The sequence below is a fragment of the Rhinoraja longicauda genome, chromosome 8, assembly GCF_053455715.1.
Source record: "Rhinoraja longicauda isolate Sanriku21f chromosome 8, sRhiLon1.1, whole genome shotgun sequence".
Classification (NCBI taxonomy): domain Eukaryota; kingdom Metazoa; phylum Chordata; class Chondrichthyes; order Rajiformes; family Arhynchobatidae; genus Rhinoraja; species Rhinoraja longicauda.
The window spans coordinates 64,972,370-64,997,794 of record NC_135960.1 but is presented as its reverse complement, the minus strand read 5'-3'; the positions used below and the strand labels follow the sequence as shown (position 1 = coordinate 64,997,794).

The window sequence follows — 25,425 nt, the reverse complement described above, 5'->3', positions numbered from 1 at the left end:
TCATCTGCCTCGGTACATCGCAGCCTTTCATAGTCTACATCGTCTTCACAACTTTGGGGAACTCACGTCTGTTTTTGTGTCCATTTCTGAAGCGGGCAATCCCTTTTGTAGCCATTGATGCTCTGTCAACCTTGGGCGGTATTGGCTCATCTTTCTCTCTCTTTTTGCACAGGCTAATCTGCTTGGCATTTAGACAATAGACAATAGGTGCAGGAGGAGGCCATTCGGCCCTTCGAGCCAGTACCGCCATTCAATGTGATCATGGCTGATCTTTCTCAATCAGTATCCCGTTCCTGCCTTCTCCCCATAACCCCTGACTCCGCTATCCTTAAGAGCTCTATCCAGCTCTCTCTTGAATGCATTCAGAGAATTAGCCTCCACTGCCTTCTGAGGCAGAGAATTCCACAGATTCACAACTCTCTGACTAAATTTTTTTTTCCTCGTCTCAGTTCTAAATGGCCTACCACTTATTCTTAAACTGTGGCCCCTTGTTCGGGACTCCCCCAACATTGGGAACATGTTTCCTGCCTCTAACGTGTCCAGCCCCTTAATAATTTTATACGTTTCGATAAGATCTCCTCTCATCGTTCTAAATTCCAGTGTATACAAGCTTAGTCGCTCCAGTCTTTCAACATTTCTCACAACCTTGCTCGTTATGCTATGGAGGATGGAACTGCAGATGCTGATTTACACCAAAGATAGACACAAAAAGCTGGAGTAACTCAGCGTCTGCACTTCATGCTCATTTGTTTATGTTCTCGCTTTCTCATTTTGTAGATTTTGTGTATTTTCTCCCTCGTTGCCCCCAATTACCCATTGACTGGTAAACCCTTTACAACTTATCCACATGGCAACCCTGGTCACACCTTTTCAGAAATATTCCTTTCATTCTAACTCTGTGTCTCCCACCCTCTCTGCAACGTAAAGCTAACTTTCTCCTTTCTCCAGTTCCATCCTTTCTCCAGTTCTAAAGAAGAGTCTTCATTTTGAATCATCGGCCCTGTTTCTCGTTCCACAGATGATGCCGAACCTGCTGAATGTTTCCTGCATTTTCTGCTATTTCAGATTTCCAGGATTTGTATTTTTTTTACTTCCAATGACTAATACTTACGGGATCACATTGATTACAGTCTGATGGCCTGAAAATTATGCCTTCATTCCTTTACACTATTTTCTACTCACTGCTGATGGAGCCACTGCCTCACTGTGCTAGAAACCTGTCCTTGGTTCGATCCTGACCTCAGATGCAATCTGCGTGGAGTTTGCACGTTCTCCCTATGATTGCATGGGCTTAGAAACATAGAAAATAGATGCAGGAGTAGGCCATTTGGCCCTTTGAGCCTGCACCGCCATTCAATATGATCATGGCTGATCATCCAACTCAGTATCCTGTGCCTGCCTTCTCTCCATACCCCCTGATCCCTTTAGCCACAAAGGCCACATCTAACTCCCTCTTAAATATAGCCAATGAACTGGCCTCAACTACCTTCTGTGGCAGAGAATTCCACAGACTCACCACTCACTGTGTGAAAAAAAACTTTCTCATCTCGGTCCTAAAAGACTTCCCCCTTATCCTTAAACTGTGACCCCTTGTTCTGGACTTCCCCAACATCGGGAACAATCTTCCTGCTGAGACCTTTCTTCAAACTGATGTCTGGGGAGTGGGCGGGACAGAGATAGGATGTAGTCAGAGCCAGTAAGACTGGTGGGAGAACTGGGAAGGGGGAGGAGATGGAGAGAGAGGGCTATTTGAAGTTAGAGAAGTCAATGTTCATACCACTGGGCGTAAGCTACCCAAACAAAATATGAGGTGCAGTTCCTCCAATTTGCGCTGGGCCTCCTCTGACAATGGAGGAGGCCCAGGACAGAAAGGTCAGAGTGGGAGGGGGAGTTGAAGTGCTGAGCAACCGGGAGAACAAATAGGTTAAGACAGACTGAGCAGAGGTATTCAGCTAAACGATCGCCGAGCCTGTGCTTAGTCTAGCCGATGTACAGAAGTTGACACCTGGAAGAGCGGATACAGTAGATGAGGTTGGAGGCGGTGCAAGTGAACCTCTGCCTCACCTGACAAGACTGTCGGGTTCCTTGGATGGAGTTGAGGGGGGAGGTAAAGGGACAGGTGTTGCATGTCCTGCGGTTGCAGAGGAAAGTACCTGGGGAGGGGGTGGTTTGGGTGGGAAGGGACGAGTTGACCAGGGAGTTGTGGAGGGAACGGTCTGTGCAGAAAGCAGAAAGGGGCGGAGATGGGAAGATGTGGCCAGTAGTGGGATCCCTTTGGAGGTGGCAAAATTGTTGGAGGATTATATGCTGTATGCGACGGCTGATGGGGTGGAAGGTGAGGACAAGGGGGACTCTGTCCTTGTTACGAATAGGGGGAGGGGGAGCAAAAGCGGACCTGCGGGATATCGAGGAGACCTTAGTGAGAGCCTCATCTATAATGGAAGAGGGGAACCCCCGTTTCCTAAGGAGGACATCTCCGATGATCTGGTATGGAAAACCTCATCCTGGGCGCAGATGCGGCGTAGATGGAGGAATTGGAAGTAGGGGACAGAATCTTTACAGGAAGCAGGGTGGGAAGAAGTGTAGTCTAGATAGCTATGGGAGTCAGTAGGTTTGTGGTACATGTCGGTCGATAGTCTGTCTCCTGTGATGGAGACGGTAAGATCCAGAAATGGTAGGGAGATGTCGGAGACGGTCCAAGTGAATTTGAGTGCGGGATGAAAATTAGTGGTGAAGTTGATGAAGTCAGTGAGTTCTGCATGGGTGCAGGAGGCAGCACCGATGCAGTTGTCAATGCAGTGGAGGTAGACTACGGGGATGGGGGCAGTGTTCATCTGGAACAGTGATTGTTCGAAGTACCCTACAAAGAGAAAGGCATAGCTGGGGCCCTTGCGACTGCCCATAGCTACGCCTTGGATTTGGAGGAAGTGTAAGGAGTCGAGGGAGAAGTTGTTGAGGTTAAGGACCAGCTCTGCCAGGCGGAGGAGAGTATTCGTAGACGGAAATTGACTGGTTCTGCGGTCCAGGGAGAAACGGAGGGCTTTAAGACCTTCCTGGTGGGAGATGGAGGTGTAGAGTGACTGGACATGCATGGTAAAAATGAGGGAGTGGGGGCCTGGAAAACGGAAGTCGTTGAAGAGACAAAAAGCGTGTGAAGTTTCTTGGATATAGGTGGGGAGGGATTCGACCAGGAGGGATAGGATGGAGTCAAGGTAGGTGGAAATTAATTCGGTGGGACATAACCAAGCAGAAACAATGGGTCTGCCAGGCCAGTTCTGTTTGTGGATTTTGGGGAGAAGATAAAATCGGGCCGTGCGGGGCTGGGGAACGATAAGGTTGTAGGCTTTAGAGGGCAGAGAGCTGGAAGTAATAAAATCAGAAATGGTGTGTGATATTAAGGTCTGGTGCTCGCCTGTGGGGACATGGTCCAAGGATAAGTAGGAGGAGGTATGTGAGAGTTTTTGCTAGGCCTCAGCCCGGTAGAGGTCAGCGTGCCAGACTACCACAGATCACATGAATCTGACTCTGGATCATTTGCAAAGCTTTATTTAGATTATTGGTCCCCTCTAATAGAGTGATTAGGCATACGTTTGTAACATCGAAATGAAAACAAAATGCCTTTCAAATTAATGGCCCATCCTTATGCCATCTAGTGGTTGAAATTGCATTTACAAAGGTCTCCATTGTGATGCTCACAAAATCAGCCAACATGATCTGAGTAAATCTAAACAGAGTGCCATGATAGTCAAGTCAAGTCAAGTCAATTTTATTTGTATAGCACATTTAAAAACAACCCACGTTGACCAAAGTGCTGTACATTTGATTAGGTTCCAATAGAAAAAAAAATGAAAACATACAGTAGCACGCAAACAGTTCACAGCGCCTCCTCAATGAGCCTCAAACGCTAGGGAGTAGAAATATGTTTTGAGCCTGGACTTAAAGGAGTCGATGGAGGGGGCAGTTCTGATCGGGAGAGGGATGCTGTTCCACAGTCTAGGAGTTAATTGAATGTACACCTTCTATTGCCAATGCAGGTGAACCATGCACTGAGTGCCAACTAGTGGATCTGTTAATAGCTGTTTTTAACAGAGGTTAAAATATATTGCTGGATTATTTTTTTACAGGCCGGAGCAGATGAATTGGGGGAAGGTGGATTGAACGGTGAGAACAATCGAAAAGTTGTCAGATTCATATTATCAGGTAAGATGCAGCCCTTTTGTAAGCAACAATTTCTAATTTGTTCATTACGATCATTTTAACTGGTAATAGTATATACGAGAAATATTTACATACACAGCATTTATTAAATAAATTCAGAAATCAGTAGTCCTTAAGGTGTCTTTATCTTTTTTTACACACTAGTCAGCTTTTCCCTTTTCGCACATGCAAATAAATACACATGCACTGAATACAATATTAGCGGTTTAAATATCAAATACGTTTCCACTGTTGTGGAAAAAGATATATCAACTTCTTAATCAAATCATTTTTTGTAACATTTTTCCTGACACTGAACTTGTTGTCGAAGATGCAACAGTTGCAATAACCATTGAGTTAGTTTAAGGTCGACACAAAATGCTGGAGTAACTCAGCGGGTCAGGCAGCATCTATGGAGGGAAGGAATGGGTGATATTTCGGGTCGAGACCCTTCAGACTGATTGAATTAGTTTAGTTTAGTTTAGAGATACAGCACAGAAACAGGCCCTTCGGCCCACCCAGTCCGCACCGACCAACGATCCCCGCACATTAACACTATCGACACACACCAGGTGCCAATTTGCATTCTTACCAAGCCAATTAACCTACAAACCTCTACGTCTTTGGAGTGTGGGAGGAAACCGAAGACCTCGGAGAAAATCCAGACGATCACAGGGAGAATGTACAAACTCCGCACAGACATCACACTTAGTCGGGATCGAACCCGGGTCTCTGGCGCTGTAAGGCAGCAACTCTACCGCTACTCTGCATTGTTTTCTTAATTTCAAAAATAAATTCATTCATAAACATATAAGCAGGGAATACAGCACAACTGCTACATGTCTTTATTGTGCCACCAAATCAATAAATTTATAGTGTCATTAAACCAGAACATACTCTTACAAACACCAATGCCACTCAAATGCTTGAGAGGCCATTTCAAAGGACTCAGGATGGCAGCAGGGTCTGAGAAAGTGGTCCTTCTCCACCAAACTTGTATAGTTGCTGCACCGAAGTTCAGTGCATCATAAGATCATAAGATCATGTGATAGGAGCAGAATTAGGCCATTCAGCCCATCAAGCCTAATCTGCCATTCAATCATGGCTGATCTATCTCTCCCTCCTAACCCCATTCTCCTGCCTTCTCCCCTTAACCTCTGACACCTGGTACGAATCAAGAATCTATCTATCTCTGCCTTAAAAATATCCACTGACTTGGCCTCCACAGCCTTCTGTGACAAAGAATTCCACAGATTCACCACCCTCTGACTAAAGAAATTCCTCCTCATCTCCTTCCTAGAAAAATGTCCTTTGGTTCTGAGGCTGTGACCTCTAGTCCGAGACTCTCCCACTCGTGGAAACATCCTCCCCACACCCACTCTATCCAAGCCTTTCACTATTCTGTATGTTTCAATGAGGTCCCCCCTCATTCTTCTAAACCCCAGCGAGTATAAGCCTAGTGCCATCAACCGCTCAGCGTGTAATCCTGCAGCCAGGAATACACCATTGGAAGTGTTCCCTTCTGGACAATTCATGGCACTCGAAGATCGACCAACGTGCTGCTTTCATTGAGTTGATGATCTTCCAGCAGCACTGGATATTTTTGTCAGCAAGCCCCCCTAGGAACAGCCCATACTTCATCTTGACCATTTCCTGTCCTCGTGAAAGATAACAAGCAAGGAATTAGGAGTTAGGATCACAGTGTTCAGTCCTTCTTCCACACCCTACCCATGCATGGTGGCACAGCAATGGAGCTGCTGCCTCACAGCGCCAGGAACCCGGGTTCGATCCTGACCACAAGTGCTGTCTGTACAGAGGTTGTACGTTCTCCCCGTTTAGGTTTTCACCGGGTGCTTCGGCTTCCTCCCACAGTCCAGAGACGTACAGGTTTGTTGGTTGATCGGCTTTGGTAAAAGTTGTAAATTGTCCCTTGTGTGTAGGATAGTGTTAGTGTACGAGGATCGCTGGTCACCGCGGACTTGGTGGGCCGAAGGGCCTGTTTCCACGCTGTATCTCTAAACTAAACAAAAAATTTAGTGGCCTAAAATGTTTCAACACTGCTTCACCCAAAGAATGTTTTCACTAAAAACATAGCTGGTGATGAGTCATGACATTTCTGGAATAAAGTTGCAGTTGGATGAAATATGATCCAGTTTTGCAATCCTGGCATGATAGTTTCTGGTACTGCCTTGGGAGGACTTGCATCACAGAGGATCTGACGTGGGCAACACACATTGCCGCACTGGTGGGTAAGGCAAGGGCAGCGCCTTTACCACCTTAGACAACTGAGGAAATTCAGTGTCTCTGAGGATCCTTCATTGCTTCTACTCTGGGGCTGTAGAGAGCATCCTGTCCGGCAACATTACAGTCTGGTTTGGGAACAGCTCTGCCCAGGACAGGAAGGCCCTGTCAGCAGAACGCACCATGGGAACTACACTCGTCCCCCTGCAGGACCTATACATCAGGAGGTGCAGATCCAGAGCAAGCAAGATCATGAGGGACCCCTGCCACCCCAGTAACGGACTGTTCCAGATGCTACGGTCAGGCAAACGCCTCCGCTGTCACGCTGTGAAAACGGAGAGGATGAGACGGAGTTTCTTCCCACAGGCCATCAGGACTGTCAACTTTTATAACCCCAGAGACTAAATTTTTGTCTACACTATAGTAACTTATTAACTTTATTTATATGCTGTAACTGTAATTCTTTTTTGTGCACAATCCGCAGGCATTGCCACTTTCATTTCACTGCACATCATGTATGTGTATGTGACAAATAAACTTGACTTGACTTGTGCTGGGCAACACTGGGAAGCTGCATTTCAAGCCCAAATCTTGCAAATCATTTAAATACACACCTGCCCCAGAAGTGATGCATTTCCTTTGGTGTTGGAGGCATCCTTAAAAGACTATCTGTTGGAACTACAATGACCTATCTCTCAAACCATGTTTTAATGATGGCGTTGGAACTATCTCTCAAACCATGTATCCTGCCATTTGTTTTGGAACTTGAGGATATCTCCTAAGAACGCCAAAATAACATGCTTGACAGGGGACCGTGGGTGGACTCGGACATATTCTCAGCTATGTGCGGAACATGGAACATGTAGATTTGTTAATGGTAGATTCCATGTTACAAAATGTTCAATAATTTAATCTCTTTTCCTTTTCCCTTTGTCTCCACCTCTTCTCATCTCTGAAAGTCTTAAGGGCCTGTCCCACTTAGGCGATTTCTTAGGCGACTACAGGTGACTAGGGTGTTGCCACACGGTCACCAGGGTGTCACCTGTACGGTCGTGAGTCGTCTCCAAAGAGTCGTAGCATTTTTCTGGTCACTGCTGTTAGTTTGACGCCAATGATCGTAGCTTGACGTCTCCTGACGTGGGTGCTGTCGTAGGTTGTCGTCAGGTGACGTAGGTTGTCGCCGATGCTGACTTCAGTGAACTCCATTGGCGACTCCCTACGTCAACCGGCGACAGGTACCGGCGTCAAAACTGGAGGCCAAAATGACGTGAATTGTCTTCCGTTGTCACCGACCGGGACGAAGGTTGACTTTGGTTGTCGTAGGTTGTCACCTGTTGTCGTAGGTTGTTGCCTGCGTGGTCGTAGGTTGTCGTAGGCGCGGTCGTAGGTGGACGTCCTAGGTTGCGACGATTGGGTCGCCGGTTGTCGGTAGCTTGCTGTAGCTTGCCGACGACTAGGTGGTAGGTTGTTGCAACTTGTCGTAGACATTGTCGTAGGGAGGGTCCAGTCGCCAGTTTATCGGTGACCTGCTACGACTATGACAGTCGCCGGCAGTCGCCTAAAAAATCGCCTAAGTGGGACAGGCCCTTTAAGCAGCCTTATGGTTCTCATGATGCATTTTGTGTACACAAATACTGCATGTTGAATTTGAAATATATACAGGCTGCCTACAGGTTACGTTTGCTTGACTTATTGCCACCCGTACCAACCAATGAGCTCTTATAACATTATTAAGTTTAAAAGTCCAACATACGTACATATTCTCATTCCTATTAACGACAAAACTTTTCCTCGTTCTCGTTATTTTTAGTGATTGTTTATCCTTATGTCATGTGTGCGTTTGATCAAGTCAAGTCAACTTTATTTGTCACATACACATACAAGATGTGCAGTGAAATGAAAGTGGCAATGCCTGCGGATTGTGCTAAAACTACAAAACAGAATAGAAAATTTTTTTTAACACAAAAAATAAATTAATATAGTAAATTAAATTAGTCCCTGGTGATATGAGAGTTAACAGTCCTGATGGCCTGTGGGAAGAAACTCCGTCTCATCCTCTCTGTTTTCACAGCGTGACAGCGGAGGCGTTTGCCTGACTGTAGCAGCTGGAACGGTCCATTGCTGGGGTGGTCGGGGTCCCCCATAATCTTGCTGGCTCTGGATCTGCACCTCCTGATGTATAGGTCCTGCAGGGGGGGGCTAGTGTAGTTCCCATAGTGCGTTCAGCCGAACGCACTACTCTCCGCAGAGCCTTCCTGTCCTGGGCAGAGCTGTTCCCAAACCAGATTGTGATGTTTCCGGACAAGATGCTCTCTACAGCCCCAGAGTAGAAGCACTGAAGGATCCTCAGAGAGACTCTGAATTTCCTCAACTGTCTGAGGTGGTAAAGGCACTGCCTTGCCTTACTCACCAGTGCGGCAATGTGCGTTGTCCATGTCAGATCCTCAGTGATGTGGACTCCCAGGTATTTAAAGCTGCTCACCCTATCCACAGTAATCCCATTTATCTCCAGTGGCGTTTATGTCCTCGGATGTTGAGCCCTCCTAAAGTCTACAATCAGCTCCTTCATTACAATTCATTACAATTTTGTGGGGCATTGGTAAACATATCGAGTGCTTTTTGTTTCCAGAGACAAGAGTGTTTCAGTGTCATATGTATCGGCAACAAAAACAATCACATTTGTATTTGCAGCAGCATAACAGGCCTCTAAATACAATAACAGATAGATAAATATAAATACAATAAATTAATAACTGTAATACTAGGTAACCACAATAGTGCAGAACCAAAGTTTGTCGTGGAACCAACAACACAATCCATAGAAGATCATATTTGCTGAGGTTACTGTTGTGTCGTGGTCAAAAATTAAATTGTTGCTGGGAAGAAGCTTTACTTTAACCTAGTGGTCAAGGTTTTCAGGTTGCTGTATTATCTTCCCGATGGTAGTAGTGAGATGAAAGCGTGGTACAATGGTGTAGTTCATAAGTCATAGGAGCCGAATTAAGCCATTTGGCCCATCGTCTACGCCATTCTATACTGGCTGACCTCTCTCCCTCCAAACCCCATTCTCCTGCCATCTCCCCATAACCCCTGACATAGGGTTCTGATGATGTGGACTGCCTTTTTGAGGTGGTGCCTCCTGTAGATCCCTTTGATGGTAGAGCAGTCAGTGCGCATAATGGACTGGGCAATGACTACCACTCTCTGTTGTCTCCTCTGTTCCTGAGTGTTTAAGTTGGCGAACCAGGCTGTTATGCACCCAGTCAGTTTGCTCGCCACCTTACATCTGTAGAACTTCCAGAGAGTACTCGTCTTCAAAACTGAATCTCCACAATCTTCTGAGGAAGTATAAATGTTGACGAGCTTTCTTTGCGATTGCATCAACGTGCTGGCACCAGGAAGATCTTTCGAGATAAGTACGCCCAGGAACTTGAAGCTGTTGACTCTCTCCATCACTGATGAAAGTGGGCTCATGGATCCGTGGCTTTTCACTTCATGAAGTCACCTATGGGGCCTAGATCTTACTAACGTCGAGAGCAAGATTGTCGTGGAACCATTCAATCTGATTTTTCAATCTCCCTCTTGTATTCTGATTCGTCGTTACTCACTATTCGTATAACAACTGTCTTATCATTAGCAAATTTAATGATGGCGTTGGAGCTGTGTTTGGCTACAAAGTCATGGGTATAGCGTGAGTAGAACAGGGGACTGGGCACACAACCTTGAGGTGCTCCTGTGTTGTCATGATGGTCATCGAGGAGGAAATGTTGTTGCCAATTCATACAGATTGTGGTCTGTCGATGAGGACGTTTAGGACCCATTTACTTAGGGATGAGGGGAGACTGAGTTTGATGATAACTTTGGAGGAGGTGATGATGTTGAACACTAAGCTACAGTAAATGAACACCTGATGTACTGTACATGTTCCTATTGTTCAAGTAGTCCACTGCAGAGTGGAGAGCCATCGAGATCACATCCCCTGTTGAACTGTTGTGCTGGTAGGTGAATTGTAATGGGTCCAAATCCTCACTGAAGCAGGAATTCATGAGCATCATAACCAACCTCTCAAAGCACTTCATCACTATGGACTTCAGAGCCACAGGTCAGAAGTCATTGAGGCACACCACCCTGCTCTTCTTGGGCACTGCTATTATTAACGCCCTTTAAAGCCTGTGGAAACCTGTGACCTTAGTAATGAGAGATGCCTGCAAACACTGCAGCCAGCTGGTCCATGCAGGCTGTGAGGACGTGGCCAGGTAGAACTTTGGAGCTCGACACTTTCCAAGAGTTAACCCTCATGAAGGATCTTCTGATGCAACACCAGCCTTGGTGACTGAGATTAGAGTGTCACAGGGGTTCTCCCTTTTGAAGCATGCACAGAAAGCCTTCAGCTCGCCCAGAGGTGATGCCTCACCAGCACTCGTTTTTACTACTTGTTTTTGCTTTGCAGCAAGTGATGGCATTCAATAGACAATAGACAATAGGCGCAGGAGGAGGCCATTCGGCCCTTCGAGCCAGCACCGCCATTCAATGTGATCATGACTGATCATTCTCAATCAGTACCCCGTTCCTGCCTTCTCCCCATACCCCCTGACTCCGCTATCCTTAAGAGCTCTATCTAGCTCTCTCTTGAAAGCATCCAACGAACTGGCATCCACTGCCTTCTCAGGCAGAGAATTCCACAGATTCACAACTCTGACTGAAAAAGTTTTTCCTCATCTCAGTTGTGAATGGCCTACCCCTTATTCTTAAACTGTGGCCCCTTATGTGGACTCCCCCAACATTGGGAACATGTTTCCTGCCACTAACGTGTCCAACCCCTTAATAATCTTATATGTTTCGATAAGATCCCCTCTCATTCTTCTAAATTCCAGTGTATACAAGCCTAGTCGCTCCAGTCTTTCAACATATGACAGTCCCGCCATTCCGGGAATTAACCTAGTAAACCTACGCGGCACGCCCTCAATAGCAAGAATATCCTTCCTCAAATTTGGAGACCAAAACTGCACACAGTACTCCAGGTGCGGTCTCACTAGGGCCCTGTACAACATTCATACTCTGCCAAACATCCATTCTGACCTCCAGTTTAGACCAAAAGTGGCTCTTCGCTTTTCTGATGGCCTTCTCAAGGTCGTACCTGACCTTCCTATGTGACCTTGTCTGAGCAGACTTGAATGCCTGTGATCAGGTCCTCAGTAGATTGTAGACCTCCTGGTTTACGCAAGAAGTTTGGTTAGGGAACACTCGGATTGCCTTGGTGGAAACACACTCCTCCACACATTTCCTTAGGAAGTCGGTCACTGCCATAGTGTGTCTGTTCAGATCCTTTGCTGAGTGCTTGAACATTGTCCATTCCACCAACGCCAAGCACTCACGGAGTCGTTCCTCTGCCTTTCCTGACCAGCTCTGTGCAATCCTCACCATTGGAACTATGCCCTTCAGTCAAGGGCATATGTATGCAGGAAGAAAGAGTCCAGCAGGCGGTCAGTTTTTTCCAAAGGTAGGATGAGGACTGGAGTGATAGGCATCTTTATTGGTGGAGTAGCATTGGGTCGAGAGTATTTGGTCCTCTGGTGCTACAGAAAATGTGTTGGTTGTGGTTAGGAAGTGGCTTCTTCAAACTAGCCGTGTTGAAGTCCTGGCAATGGTTGGAAGGCATCGGGGTTAAACCGTTTGATGTTTGTTGGCCATGGCTGGCAGTTACTCCAGCATTTTGTGTCTATCATCCTGTGCAAACGCTGTTTGAAGGTATATTAAGTTTTTCTTTTCTAATATTTGTTCCCTTAAAGTAGGAAAGAAAGAGCAATAGTAGAACAGTAAGTGGGCTCAGGAAGGAAGAACCAAATTCCTGTGCTTCACTTTACAAATACCAGCACAAGTCTGCACCATATTAAAGGTGGAGTTAGTGAGCATGTAGTTTAAGGTTAGTTGAGATGAGGGGACCAGTGACTTGACAGAGATTGAGCACAAGCCTGATGGGCAAAAGGATTGTGCTACTCTACATTAGGTACACAGTTAAGATCTGCGGCCTTTCTTCCAGTAGGAAAGTAGTGAATGTGCCTTCACATTGTAAGTAAAGCCTTTATTGCAGATGCATGTTTGGATTGCTGCTGACTGACCAGGATAGGCTATTGATAGAGGCTTGGAAGCTTCTGTTTGCAGAAATGTTTCTATGACATGCGACATTCACGGTGATTTGAGATGGGTTAATTACTGGCTCAAGGCATTAAAGCAGCCTCTCTTACAAAGCAGGAATGGAGAGAGATTGTACAGGAAGGAAATGCGGTTGCTGGTTCAAACCGACGATGGACACAATAAGCTGGAGTGAGTCAGCGGGTCAGACAGTATCTCTGGAGAAAAGGAATAGGTGACGTTTCGGGTCGAGACCTTTCAGTCTGAAGAAGGGTTTTGACTTGAACCGTCACCTTTTCCTTTTCTCTAGAGATGCTGTTTGACCTGCTGAGTCACTCTGGCTTTTTGTTTTACTTTTTAGTTTTTTAGTTTTAGAGATACAGCGCGGAATCAGGCCCTTTCGGCCCACCGGGTCCGCGCCGACCAGCGATCCCCGCACATTAACACTGTCCTACACCCACTAGGGACAATTTGTTTTTACATTTACCAAGCCAATTAACTTGCATACCTGCACGTCTTTGGAGTGTGGGAGGAAACCGAAGACCTCGGAGAAAACGCACGCGGTCACGGGGAGAACGTACAAGCTCCGTACCCATCCATAGTCGGGATCGAACCCGGGTCTCTGGCGCTGCATTCGCTGTAAGGCAGGATATCTACCGCTGCGCCACCCTTTTGTGTCTATCATTGGGGAGAGATTTCTCCTTACTGCCCTGGAGAGTGATGTGGGTCCGTAAATGCAAACCCTGGAGAAGGGATGGCTCTATACTTGTCTCCGAACCAGTACTTGATTACTCAATTGGTTGAGTGATAAACAACCTTGTATGATCACTATCTCATTTCTATCTTTGGTGCATTACAGTGGTGACTCCATTCAGATGGACCTAACAGTTGTAAACAGTTTTGTGATCCTGACAAAGGATCGCACAAACTGTCCATTTTAAATGCAGCAAGTGAAACAACAGTTGAAACCAAGACTTTGCAGAAGGGATTAAAGTAGGAAATGAATGACCATGTAAAACGTGTAAGAAAGGCAACGATATAATGCATGAAAGATAAAGTCTAAGAAGGCCAAAAAAGAGATATCGAAACAAGTACTGAAAATGGTTTGTGGCATCAGAAAGTAAAAGGGAGGGAATCCACTTAGATATCTTTTAATATGGAAAAACAACTCTCAAAGGTCTTGGGTGTTGAATGGACGCAAAATATCTGGGATCATTATGTGTGTTTGTGATTGTGTGCGATTGTGTGCGATTGTGTGCGATTGTGTGTGCGATTGTGTGTGCGTGTGTGTGCGTGTGTGTGCGTGTGTGTGTGTGTGTGTGTGTGTGTGTGTGTGTGTGTGTGCGCGTGCGTGTGTGTGTGTGTGTGCGCGCGACGTGTGACGTGTGACGTTTCGGGTCGAGACCCTTCTTCAGACTGTGTAACATCTTTAATCGCTAACCTTGGTGAACCTTGCATTGGCAAGTGTTGCTCCTTGCAATCCATACATGCATCTGCAGTAAAGATTTTACTTACTCTTTTTCAATCTGCATTCACGATCAAGCTTTTAAAATGTAAACATGAATCAGCAAACCAACTGACTAGGAGCTGCAGGTCGACAAACCCATGGTGATGAATTAATACATCGGCCTTCTGACGTTTGAAAAATATTACCTGTGAGAAAATGGAAAATAAAAGTAATGGAGTCTTTCTATATGTAAATGAATTGAAGATGTAACAATTTATTCTGCTTTTTCATTTACAGCAACCTAATTGTCCAGTGTACATCTAGCACGGGTTTATAAGTTACGTAATGAAGATTTATTTTTCTTATCAAGTACTGCTACAGGCTTTATCCTTCCAGAGGGCGGCTCAGCGGTAGAGTTGCTGCATACTAGCACCAGAGACCCGGGTTTAATCCTGACGACGGATGCTGTCTGTGCGGAGTGTGTGCGCTCTCTCTGTGACCGCGTGGGTTTTCTCCGGATGCACCAGTTTCCTCCCACATTCCAAAGACGTGCGGGTTTGTGGGTTAACTGGCTTCTGTAAATTGCTCCAAGTGTGTAGGATGCAAAAGTGGATAGCATAGAGCTAGTATACGGGTCATCGATGGTCGGCCAGGATTCGGTGGGCTGAAGGGCCTGTTTCCATGGTGTACCACTCCAAAGAAGTGGTACAAAGTCCAGTACTGTTAAACGGGCCCCAATGCCCTGCGACTGCTGCTGGATCAAATGTTATTACTGTGGTCTGACACTGACTCTCATTTCTCCAAACAGATATCCGAGCCGTGGGACTCAAGAAAGGAATGTTTTTCAACCCAGATCCATATCTAAAAATGGCCATTCAGCCTGGGAAAAAGAGCACGTTCCCCAAATTTGCTCACCACAGACAAGAGAAGCGGTCGTCAATAGTGGCTAACACAACAAACCCTATTTGGCAAGGAGAGGTAAAACCATGCCACCTTATGGAAATTGAACATACACTTCTCGACTAAGTAATGACTGAATAAATTAACGCTTGAAATGCTAAGTATGTTTACGATGATATTTGTTTTGTTGTTTTACAGACATACCTTTTTGTGGCACTTCTCACAGATGTACTTGAAATTGATGTTAAAGACAAATTTGCAAAGAGTCGGCCGATTATAAAACGTTTCCTGGGTAAACTCACCATCCCAGTGCAACGTCTGCTGGAGAGACATGCCATAGGGTAATGTGTTATTAGACTTGAAGAACTTGTCAGTCCAATGCTCCTATTTTCTTTTTTTCTCGAACGGCGTGTTCGTGATGGTTGTAACTGTGAAACATGAAGAGTCCCGACACGAAATGCAAAGGAGGGTCCCGACCTGAACCATCACCTACCATGTTCTCCAGGGATGCTACCTGACATGCTGAGTTACTCCAGCAATTTGCATCCTTCCATTTATAATGTGCGTTCAGTTTTATAAGAAAATAACTGCAGATGCTGGTACAAATTGATTTATTCACAAAATGCTGGAGTAACTCAGCAGGTCAGGCAGCATCTCGGGAGAGAAGGAATGGGTGACGTTTCGGGTCGGCACATTATAATGTGCATTCAGTTTTGTCCCCTTGATAGCCGTCTTTGTAATGTCCAAGATGCATTAGATCCATCTGGCAGGATAATTTGGTTAAATTACTTTACTTTTGATTGTCTCGTTTTTCCTATCTTAGAGGTTTATTTTCTGTTGTTTTATGTTCTCTGCTCCTTCAGTCATGTTCAATTTCATTGCACTCTTACCCATCAAGAGAAAATCAGCACACTTGTGAGAACATAAAATGGAGGAATTACATTTTGAAAATTTTATATGAGGACGTTTTTGAAACTGATGCAAAATACACTGATTTACTAGATTGTCATCAGGGGTTAAAGGCTTAATTACAACAGGTAATTTACTTAGGTCCTTTTTTCACTGGAGCTTTATAGAAATTGTTACTGATACCAAGTTTTCATTTCCAGAGTGATTCGGTTTGAATTCAAATGTCAAATTGCTTTGGTGGTATTTGAACCAACATGGATTATTTGCTGAGACTATTTATACTTAATAATACATGCAGTTATCCTGTGATGATGAATGAAAACCAATAGTCTACTTGCATTTTTCTTCACTACTTGAACTATTTTGCTAAGATAGGTTCTGGAGACTTTGAAAAATGCGCATTCTTACATTTTTGCTATAACCGAAACAAAGGTTGAAAGAGACATCGCCTTTTGAAGTGAAGAATGGAAGTGGTGCATGAGAACAAAACATGTGGTGTCAATGGATTTGTGAGAAAATACATCAACGGCACAAAGTTTGGAACAATTGTACTTCCAGTAGCAATTGATGTTCTGGATGTTGGGCAGATCTTGAACGCTGCAAGTAATAGATGGCAGCAAATGCTCTTTTTAGTGTTCCGCGAGAGGAGTAGATGCATGGGTTAGAGGAGGAGCAGCGATGATGTAAGGGGGGCGGGACAAAGGAAGGATATAGGTGGAGACAGGAAGATAGAGGGAGATCTGGGAAGGAGGAGGGGAAGAGAGGGACAGACGAACTATCTAAAGTTGGAGAAGTTAATGTTCATACCACTGGGCTGCAAGCTGCCCAGGCGAAATATGAGGTGCTGTTCCTCCAATTTCCGGTGGGCCTCACTATGGCACTGGAGGAGGCCCATGACGGAAAGGTCAAACTGGGAATGGGAGGGGGAGTTGAAGTGCTCAGCCACCGGGAGATCAGAAACCAAACGCAGGCTCGGCGATCGCTTCGCTCAACACCTGCGCTCTGTCCGCGTTAACCAATCTGAGTTACTGCAGCATTTTGTGAAATAAATACCATGGGTTAGAGGATATTTATTGCTGATTCTGATCGTCCATAGTTTGCTGCTTGCTTTATCGACATCATATTGTTAAGTCTGTATGGACATAATGTACCTGAGTTAAAGTCAAATACAGAATGTAGACTAAATTTACTTCCACTTCAAGAGTTATGGGGAGAAGGCAGGAGGGAGAGATAGATCAGCCATAATTGAATGGCAGAGTAGGCTTGATGGGCTGAATGGCCCAATTCTGCTCCAATCACTTATGATGACTTTCATTTGTCTCGCCAAAAGCAAATGTTCCTACTTACCACAAGCACACCATAGTTTTATATAGACGTGCACAGCCATTTGGTGCTCCTTTGCTCGTCCACCCTACAAAACCTTAAAAACTCCATTATCAAATTGTAAATTGTCCCTATTGTGTAAGGATAGTGCCAATGTACAGGGTAATGTGTTATTAGACTTGAAGAACATCCTTACTGTCAGTCCAATGCCCCTATTTTCTTTTTTTCTCGACGGTGTGTTCATGATAGTTGTAACCGTGAAACATGAAGAGTCCCGACACGAAATGCAAAGGAGGGTCCTGACCTGAACCATTGGTGCGGACTCAGTGGGCCGAAGGGCCTGTTTCCGTGCTGTATCTCTAAACTAAGCAAAACTAAAATCAAAACATTTCCATGGTTCAATAATGATCCAAGGCGTTTTGCGTCCATTCAACGGCACGGTAGCGCAGCGGTAGAGTTGCTGCTTTACAGCGAATGCAGCGCCGGAGACTCAGGTTCGATCCTGACTACGGGTGCTGCACTGTAAGGAGTTTGTACGTTCTCCCCGTGACCTGCGTGGGTTTTCTCCGAGATCTTCGGTTTCCTCCCACACTCCAAAGACGTACAGGTATGTAGGTTAATTGGCTGGGTAAATGTAAAAATTGTCCCTAGTGGGTGTAGGATAGTGTTAATGTACGGGGATCGCTGGGCGGCACGGACTTGGTGGGCCGAAAAGGCCTGTTTCCGGCTGTATATATATGATATGATATGATCAACACCAAAATCTTAATTTCGTATGCTGTGCATTATTTTTGAAGGGATGTATTTTGAAACTTGCAGCATGTTTGTTTGCCTCACTGCTGGGGTTGAATCTGAATTACAGTTGTGGCTCTTACTTTCACTCTGTTCTGCAATTGTAAAGCTAAAATGTTGCCTTGTAGGTTGTTTGGCATTTAAGAGTTGTTCCTTATATTTTCTCACGACCATGTTCGAGACTTGAATGACTTATGCCTCAGTCAATGGGGATAGATGTTATATTTGCTTTATTCCTCATACTGCACTATAAGCATAGAGCGTGAACTTCCATCAGATTACAAAAGAGGATTTGGCCTGGTTTGTGCTGTTTACATATAAGATTATTAAGGGGTTGGACACGTTAGAGGCAGGAAGCATGTTCCCAATGTTGGGGGAGTCCAGAACAAGGGGCCACAGTTTAAGAATAAGGGGTAGGCCATTTAGAACGGAGATGAGGAAAACCTTTTTCAGTCAGAGAGTTGTGAATCTGTGGAATTCTCTGCCTCAGAAGGCAGTGGAGGCCAATCTCTGAATGTATTCAAGAGAGAGCTAGATAGAGCTCTTAAGGATAGCGGAGTCAGGGGGTATGGGGAGAAGGCAGGAACGGGGTACTGATTGAGAATGATCAGCCATGATCACATTGAATGGCGATGCTGGCTCGAAGGGCCGAATGGCCTCCTCCTGCACTTATTGTCTATTGTCTATTGTTTAACTTGCAGTTTGTTTTTGATTATTCGCCTCTATGAATTACTAAATTTCTAAATTTTCTGACGTTGCTACATTTCGTACGTCTTTTGCACAGAGGTGGTGAGTGCCTGGAACGCACTGCTGTCAGTGGTGGTTGAAGCAGATACATTAGTGGCATTTAAAATGATTTTGGATAGTCATATGGATATGCAGGGAATGGCGGTATTTTGGTTATGTGAAGATCTTGGTATTATATTTGGCATAGACATTGTGGACACAAGGCCTGTTCTTGTGCTGTACTGTTCTATGTTCAATATTCATCCTCAGCTATTTCAGCATTATTCTTTGGAATAACTCATTTTCTAGCATTGAGCTACTTTGATTTTTAGTGGAGGTTTCTGACTTATGTTTTCTTCATAGACGCAGCTTAATTTCATGGTTGATTTTACTATGGACTCTCTTTGAATCTTTATTATATTCATGTACACAGAATTTGTTTGTGTAAAATTTAATTTGTCCATCCGCCCATTAAAAATAATTTGCACCTTGAGATTCAATTGACCTGTCAACTGGGCATTATCTAAAATCTGAACAATTGCATTGAGTTGTTAATATAAATTAGAAATGGTAGGATTGTCAGAACCAATCCCAAAAGCACTGTCTCCAACATGAAATAATTCTCCCTGCCTCCTGTCTTTGGTGAATTTACAACCCTTTTACAGATTTTTAACCTCAATCCCTTTTGGTTTATGTTTACATAGTGGCCGATTATATGAAACTGTGTGCAATTTATGATGGAAATCAAGTTATACCAGTCCTAAAACTTTTCATGCTGCATTTGAAATATTATCTCCTCAAAGGAGCCAAATAAATTATTCATAGCCTTCAGATAGCCCTTGCTTTCCCTCTCTGTCCCCTCCTCCTTCCCAGTTTTCCACTCGTCTTACTGTCTCCGACTACATTCTATCTTTGTCCTGCCCCCTCCCCCGACATCAGTCTGAAGGAGGGTCTCGACCTGAAACGTCACCCATTCCTTCTCTCCAGAGATGCTGCTGGACCCGCTGAGTTACTCCAGCATTTTGTGTCTACCTTCGATTTAAACCTGCACCTGCAGTTCTTTCCTACAAATAAATTCTTGAGACAGGACCATCCCTGCTGTTAACTAGGTTGTTGCCCCACAAATAATCATCTTCTTGTAACGTTTTATTATATTTTGTTATGTATTGATGCAAGGCTAATATTCAAATAGTCTTCTGCGTTTGATTCATCGTGTCGTTGGAAAAGGGATAACATGTTGACCTGTTTCCAATTAGCCATGTATCTTATAAATTTCATCAATTATTATTTGGTACTTGTGAATAAATCTCATCTGTTGATTTTTGATTTTCATTTGGTTTGTGTTCGACTCAAGAATTCTTCCAGGATTATCTTCATTTAGTGCAGATTGTGGCTCGTATTTTCCCCACAGAATCTGGCTGACCTCCTGAGCAGTTTAGTTTAGAGATACAGCGTGGAAACAGGCCCTTCAGCCCGCCGAGTCTGCACCGACCAGGGATCCCCGCAAATTAACAGTATCCTACACATACTAGGGACAATTTCACATTGATACCAAGGCAATTAACCTACAAACGTACGCCTTTAGAGTGTGGGAGGAAACCGAAGATCTCGGAGAAAACCCACGTAGGTCTTGGGGAGAATGTACAAACTGTACAGACAGCACCCGTAGTCGGGATCGAACCCGGGTCTCTGGCGCTGTAAGCGCTATAAGGCAACAACTCTACCACTGCGCCACCGTGCCGCAAGTAGTTTTAGCTTTTTGTGATATTCTTTTCCCATGGTCTCTTTTGACTCTTTACCACCCAAATGTAATCACACACTTGTAACCCATCTTATTTTTTTCCCTAGCAAATGAGTGAATGGTTAAGAAATTAAAGTAAATTAAAGAAATTAAATTTTCCAGGTTTGTGTTAGTCCTGAAGAACTGAGGGAGACCTCCAGACTGTATGATTTCTGTCCATATCATTTACCGCTGTTTAGGATACCTGTCTAACCTTCCTCAACATATACTGTTCTAAATCCATGTGTAAAGCTGACTATCTCACAGCTATTTTCCGTACAATGTGTGCCAATCCAACTTCATGAGAAGAGAGCCCCTTGTAAGTTTAATCCTGCTGTGCCTTTGAATCTCTGTCAGAGCTGTTTCGTCTGGTTTTCTAATGATATTGTCTGTGCCATTGGTCTGATTTTGGTGTTGATATTGGTTTATTATTGTCATGTGTACCGATACACAGCAAAAACATGTACTCATTTTACACTGCATCGTAGAGCAGAGTAGGAATGTCTGGAACTGCTTTCGCAGGTTTTCATAACCCTGTACTTAAAATTTTGCCGCATCAGTCAACATGATATTTTAAATGTCTGTTTTACCATATTATTGGCAACATTTAATGGAGTCACTGTACCTGGTTTACTATTTTTTAAATTAGTTTTAAAGATACGCCAGAACCAAGCGCAGAAACAGGCACTTCAGCCCACCGAGTCCGCACCGACCAGCGAACCCCATACACTAATACACTATCTTACGCACAGACGGGGGACAATTTACAATCATTATCGTCATTATGCTGCTGCTTTTACTGTTGCTGCATGACTTTCTGATTTGTTTTGAAGGCAGCATGTGCTCTTGCAAATCGAGGGAGCGTTTGTCATTAATTTTCCATTCCCAAAAAAAGTAGTTGGGAAGAGACAAGTAAATGACAAGAAAACTAAGGCACCTATTGCCATTTGTACCAGCAGAGCTTTGAGATGTAATTGTGCATTCAATACTTAATATACTTCAGTGAAAGCAAAAAAAATGATGGACAAATAAAGCTGAAATGCAGAATGACAATTTCAAATGCCACACCAAATACGCGAAGCATAAAAATCTAGGGAGACAACAATGTGGTCCTGAATATTAGTGATGCCAACATTTGGAAAAGATGTTAAATCATAGCCCAGGCTGCTTCTGCATGTGAGTGTAACAGGTCCCCATGTTAATATCCTGATGAAGAACGTTGTTATCCCCAGGGTCTTGGCCATGATTTTTGTATGGTATGGTTCATTTTTGTTTTCAGGGCAGTACAAGTATCACTGTACATAAGCTCTTAGATATATCTTAGATAGGCATCTCAGGTACAGTACGTGTTTAGCAGTAGTAAACTGAGGCAGTATACATTTTGGCACCATTTTCAAGTCCCAATTGTTGTAAGTGCAGGGTTCTTGGCTGACTTAAACATGGTTATTATTGTAGGTAGTTTGTACATAACAAGCTGCCACAAAACGATGTGGCATTGACTGGGGTGTGACACAGACTGAAGAAGGGTCCTGACCCAAAACCCTACCTATCAATGTTCTCTGTGGATGCTGCCTGACCCACTGAGTTACTCCAGCTCATTGTGTCCTTTTGTGTAAACCAGCATTTGCAGTTCCTTGTTTCTACCATAAAAAGGCTGTCTTCTGCCATTTTGTTAATGTACATGCGTGTCTTGTGGACTCCTTGACCACATTTTTATTTTTTGTGGACGGGTTGTTGAAAACTGAGTCGTGTTATTTTTGTTCAAATCAGTGCTTATTGAAGCTCTCTGAAGTCCAGTTTGAAAGTTGGAAAAAGAGAATGAGCCAGATCATGCTGACCCAAGTGAGCCTTATGACTGAACTATGTTTTTTTCCAGCCAACAGCTCTGAAATTCCTGTTGGCCTTGCCATGAGCGGCAGCAGGCTGCAAGTGGTCAATCAGCTGCAGGCCACAGAGTTCCCTGACGCTGCTGCCAAATTGCTCCTGATGATCACAGATATTTGTAAATAGTTGAAAAAAAACCAACTTTAATTGAACATTGGTGTAAAAGTGCATGAAACTAATTGAAACATAAATATGCATTGAAATAAGGAAAAGCAAGTACACTTACCTTTATAAATGAAGTCCAGCCATACGATATGTTCCAGAGATAGACGCAAAATGCTGGAGTAACTCAGCGGGACAGGCAATATCTCCATATCTTTGGAGAGAAAGAATAGGTGGCGTTTCAGGTCGAGACAATTCTTCAGCCCACCTGGCCAACCGATCAAGATCCTCCTGCAATTTTTGACAACATCGTCACGATCTACAATACCAGCTACTTTTGTATCATCTGCTAACTTGCTAATCTTGCCATGTACATTTTCATCCAAATCATTGATATAGATCTCAGATATATGTCCATATATCTTAGATCTTGTGTCTATCTAAGCCAATCCCATTTTCCCACATTGACCCATATCCTGTTAAACCTTTCCTTCCTTGTACCTGTGCAAATACCTTTTACATGTTTTAAATCTTGATGCATGGGGAAAATTCATTGGGATCTTAGACAATAGGTGCAGGAGAAGGTCATTCGACCTTTCGAGCCAGCACCACCATTCACTGTGATCATGGCTGATCATCCACAGTCAGTACCCCGTTCCTGCCTTCTCCCCATATCCCTTGACTCTGCTATCTTTAAGAGCTCTATCTAACTCTCTCTTAAAAGCATCCAGAGAATCCACTGCCTCCACTGCCTTCTGAGGCAGAGAATTCCACAGATTCACAACTCTCTGGGTCTTTAACTCATTTTAGATTTTAGCTCTACATTTTATATTGTAGAGGACATGAAATGTATTTTATACCGTGTCTCGAAGTGTAGAAGTGGACGTTGTATTCTCTTCAGATGGTCCTTGTTTATAGGGAAGCATTAGAATGATGAAATAAACCAGCAGTCATCTTGGCAAAGCAGACGAATGGTTTTTAAATTGTTTTATAGAATTGAAAATTAAATCTTTCAAACCGCTTGTCTTTAGAAGGTGAATTATGTTGAGTTGTTCTTTGTTACAGGGACCAGATTGTGAACTACAACCTGTGCAGGAGACTTCCGACTGATCACGTCAGCGGTCAGCTTCAGTTTCGAGTGGAGTTCTCATCGTCCACTCAAGAAGGTGAAGGAAACCCACATCTAATCACATGGCCATTTGCTGTCATCTTTTCTACCTAACTAACATTTAATCCTAAATCCAAACCAAAGCCCACTCCCCTGACATCAGTCTGAAGAAGGATCTCGACCCAAAAACATCACCCATTCAGAGATGCTGCCTGCCCTGCTGAGTTTCTCCAGCATTTTGTGTCTATCTTCGATTTAAACCAGCATCAGCAGTTCCTTCCTACACATTTAATCCTAAATGGTCTGCTGAATTCAAGTTGATGTTATTGGTGTGGTTCCCATTGACCTACATTAATCCCACATTTCCTGGTTTATTGATTTCTTTGTAATATACCTTGGTTTCGAAGAAGGATCTCGACCTGAAACCGTCACCTATTCCTTTTCTCCAGAGATGCTGTCCATCCCGCTGAGTTATTCCAGGTTTTTGTGTCAATCTTTGGTTTTTAGACTGTTCCTTTTATTCTGTAGTGTCGCATGTGATATAGAAATATAGAAAATAGGTGGAGGAGTAGACCATTCGGCCCTTCAAGCCAGCACTGCCATTCAATATGATCATGGCTGATCATCCAAAGTCAGTACCCCGTTCCCGATATCCCTTGTTTCTCCCGATATCCCTTGTTTCCGTTAGTCCTAAGAGCTATATCTAACTCTCTCTCTTGAACACATCATTGACTTCTTATCTACATTATGTTTGTTATGAATTTACCATGAAATGTTTCCTCAGAAGTTGACAAGTGAGCCACAGACCAAGGTTTATCAGCATAGTACACTTATTGAGGGCGTGCAGCGTAGGTTTACTAGGTTAATTCCCGGAATGGCGGGACTGTCACATGTTGAAAGACTGGAGCGACTAGGCTTGTACACACTGGAATTTAGAAGGATGAGATGGGATCTTATCGAAACGTATAAGATTAATAAGGGGTTGGACACGTTAGAGGCAGGAAACATGTTCCCAATGTTGGGGGAGTCCAAAACCAGGGGCCACAGTTTAAGAATAAGAGGTAGGCCATTTAGAACGGAGATGAGGAAAAACTTTTTCGGTCAGAGAGTTGTGAATCTGTGGAATTCTCTGCCTCAGAAGGCAGTGAAGGCCAATTCTCTGAATGCATTCAAGAGAGAGCTAGATAGAGCTCTTAAGGATAGCGGAGTCGAGGGGTATGGGGAGAAGGCAGGAACGGGGTACTGATTGAGAATGATCAGCCATGATCACATTGAATGGCGGTGCTGGCTCGAATGGCCGAATGGCCTACTCCTGCACCTATTGTCTATTGTCTATATCAACAACGATTTTTACCTCTTTAATGTTTAGGCGAAGATTTGCAGATGATTTTACCTCCCCTTCATAGTTTGAGTAATAATTTATTTTTTTCACATTACAGGTCAGTTTATTGTTTCAGTCAAGTTGATTAAAAACATAACGATTTAAAGTTCTCTCTCAAAGTACTTCAGTTTTCCAGTTGGATCTGGAATTATCGTATCACTTCCAGGTTTCCAACCAGCTGGGCAAACGTCACCATGCGTATCAGTATACTGAAATGCTTGGACCAATCGAAGTGTTTTATCTACTGACTGCCCACCGGAAGATCATTCATTGTTATTTGTCTCAGTACTCCTTTGTCATCAATAATAAAAAGGCCTCTAAGTGTATGCCCTTGGCACTCCTAATACACACCATAATCCTTTGCAATTTGGCGTGTAAGATCTGAGAGAAGTGGAATCATCACTGGTCCAGTCCACCTTGTTTTCTTGGTGTGTTTATCCATGCCAAGTGCGTAAACTGGGAAACGAGCAGGCCACGACTTCAGCATTAATCGATGTAGCAAA

At 44.0% G+C, this 25,425-nt stretch overlaps 1 protein-coding gene across 5 annotated transcripts in view; it reads left to right on the top strand.

The window, feature by feature from the left end:
* Nucleotides 1-25,425, top strand: part of LOC144596046 (E3 ubiquitin-protein ligase HECW2-like) — a 339,372-nt gene that overhangs the window by 194,991 nt on the left and 118,956 nt on the right. For all 5 annotated transcript variants that reach the window (XM_078404133.1, XM_078404134.1, XM_078404131.1 and 2 more), the window contains exons 5-8: nucleotides 4,125-4,200; nucleotides 14,826-14,995; nucleotides 15,116-15,258; nucleotides 23,499-23,599. In XM_078404133.1, coding sequence (XP_078260259.1) covers nucleotides 4,125-4,200; nucleotides 14,826-14,995; nucleotides 15,116-15,258; nucleotides 23,499-23,599 — 490 coding nt within the window. The remainder of the gene's footprint in view (nucleotides 1-4,124; nucleotides 4,201-14,825; nucleotides 14,996-15,115; nucleotides 15,259-23,498; nucleotides 23,600-25,425) is intronic.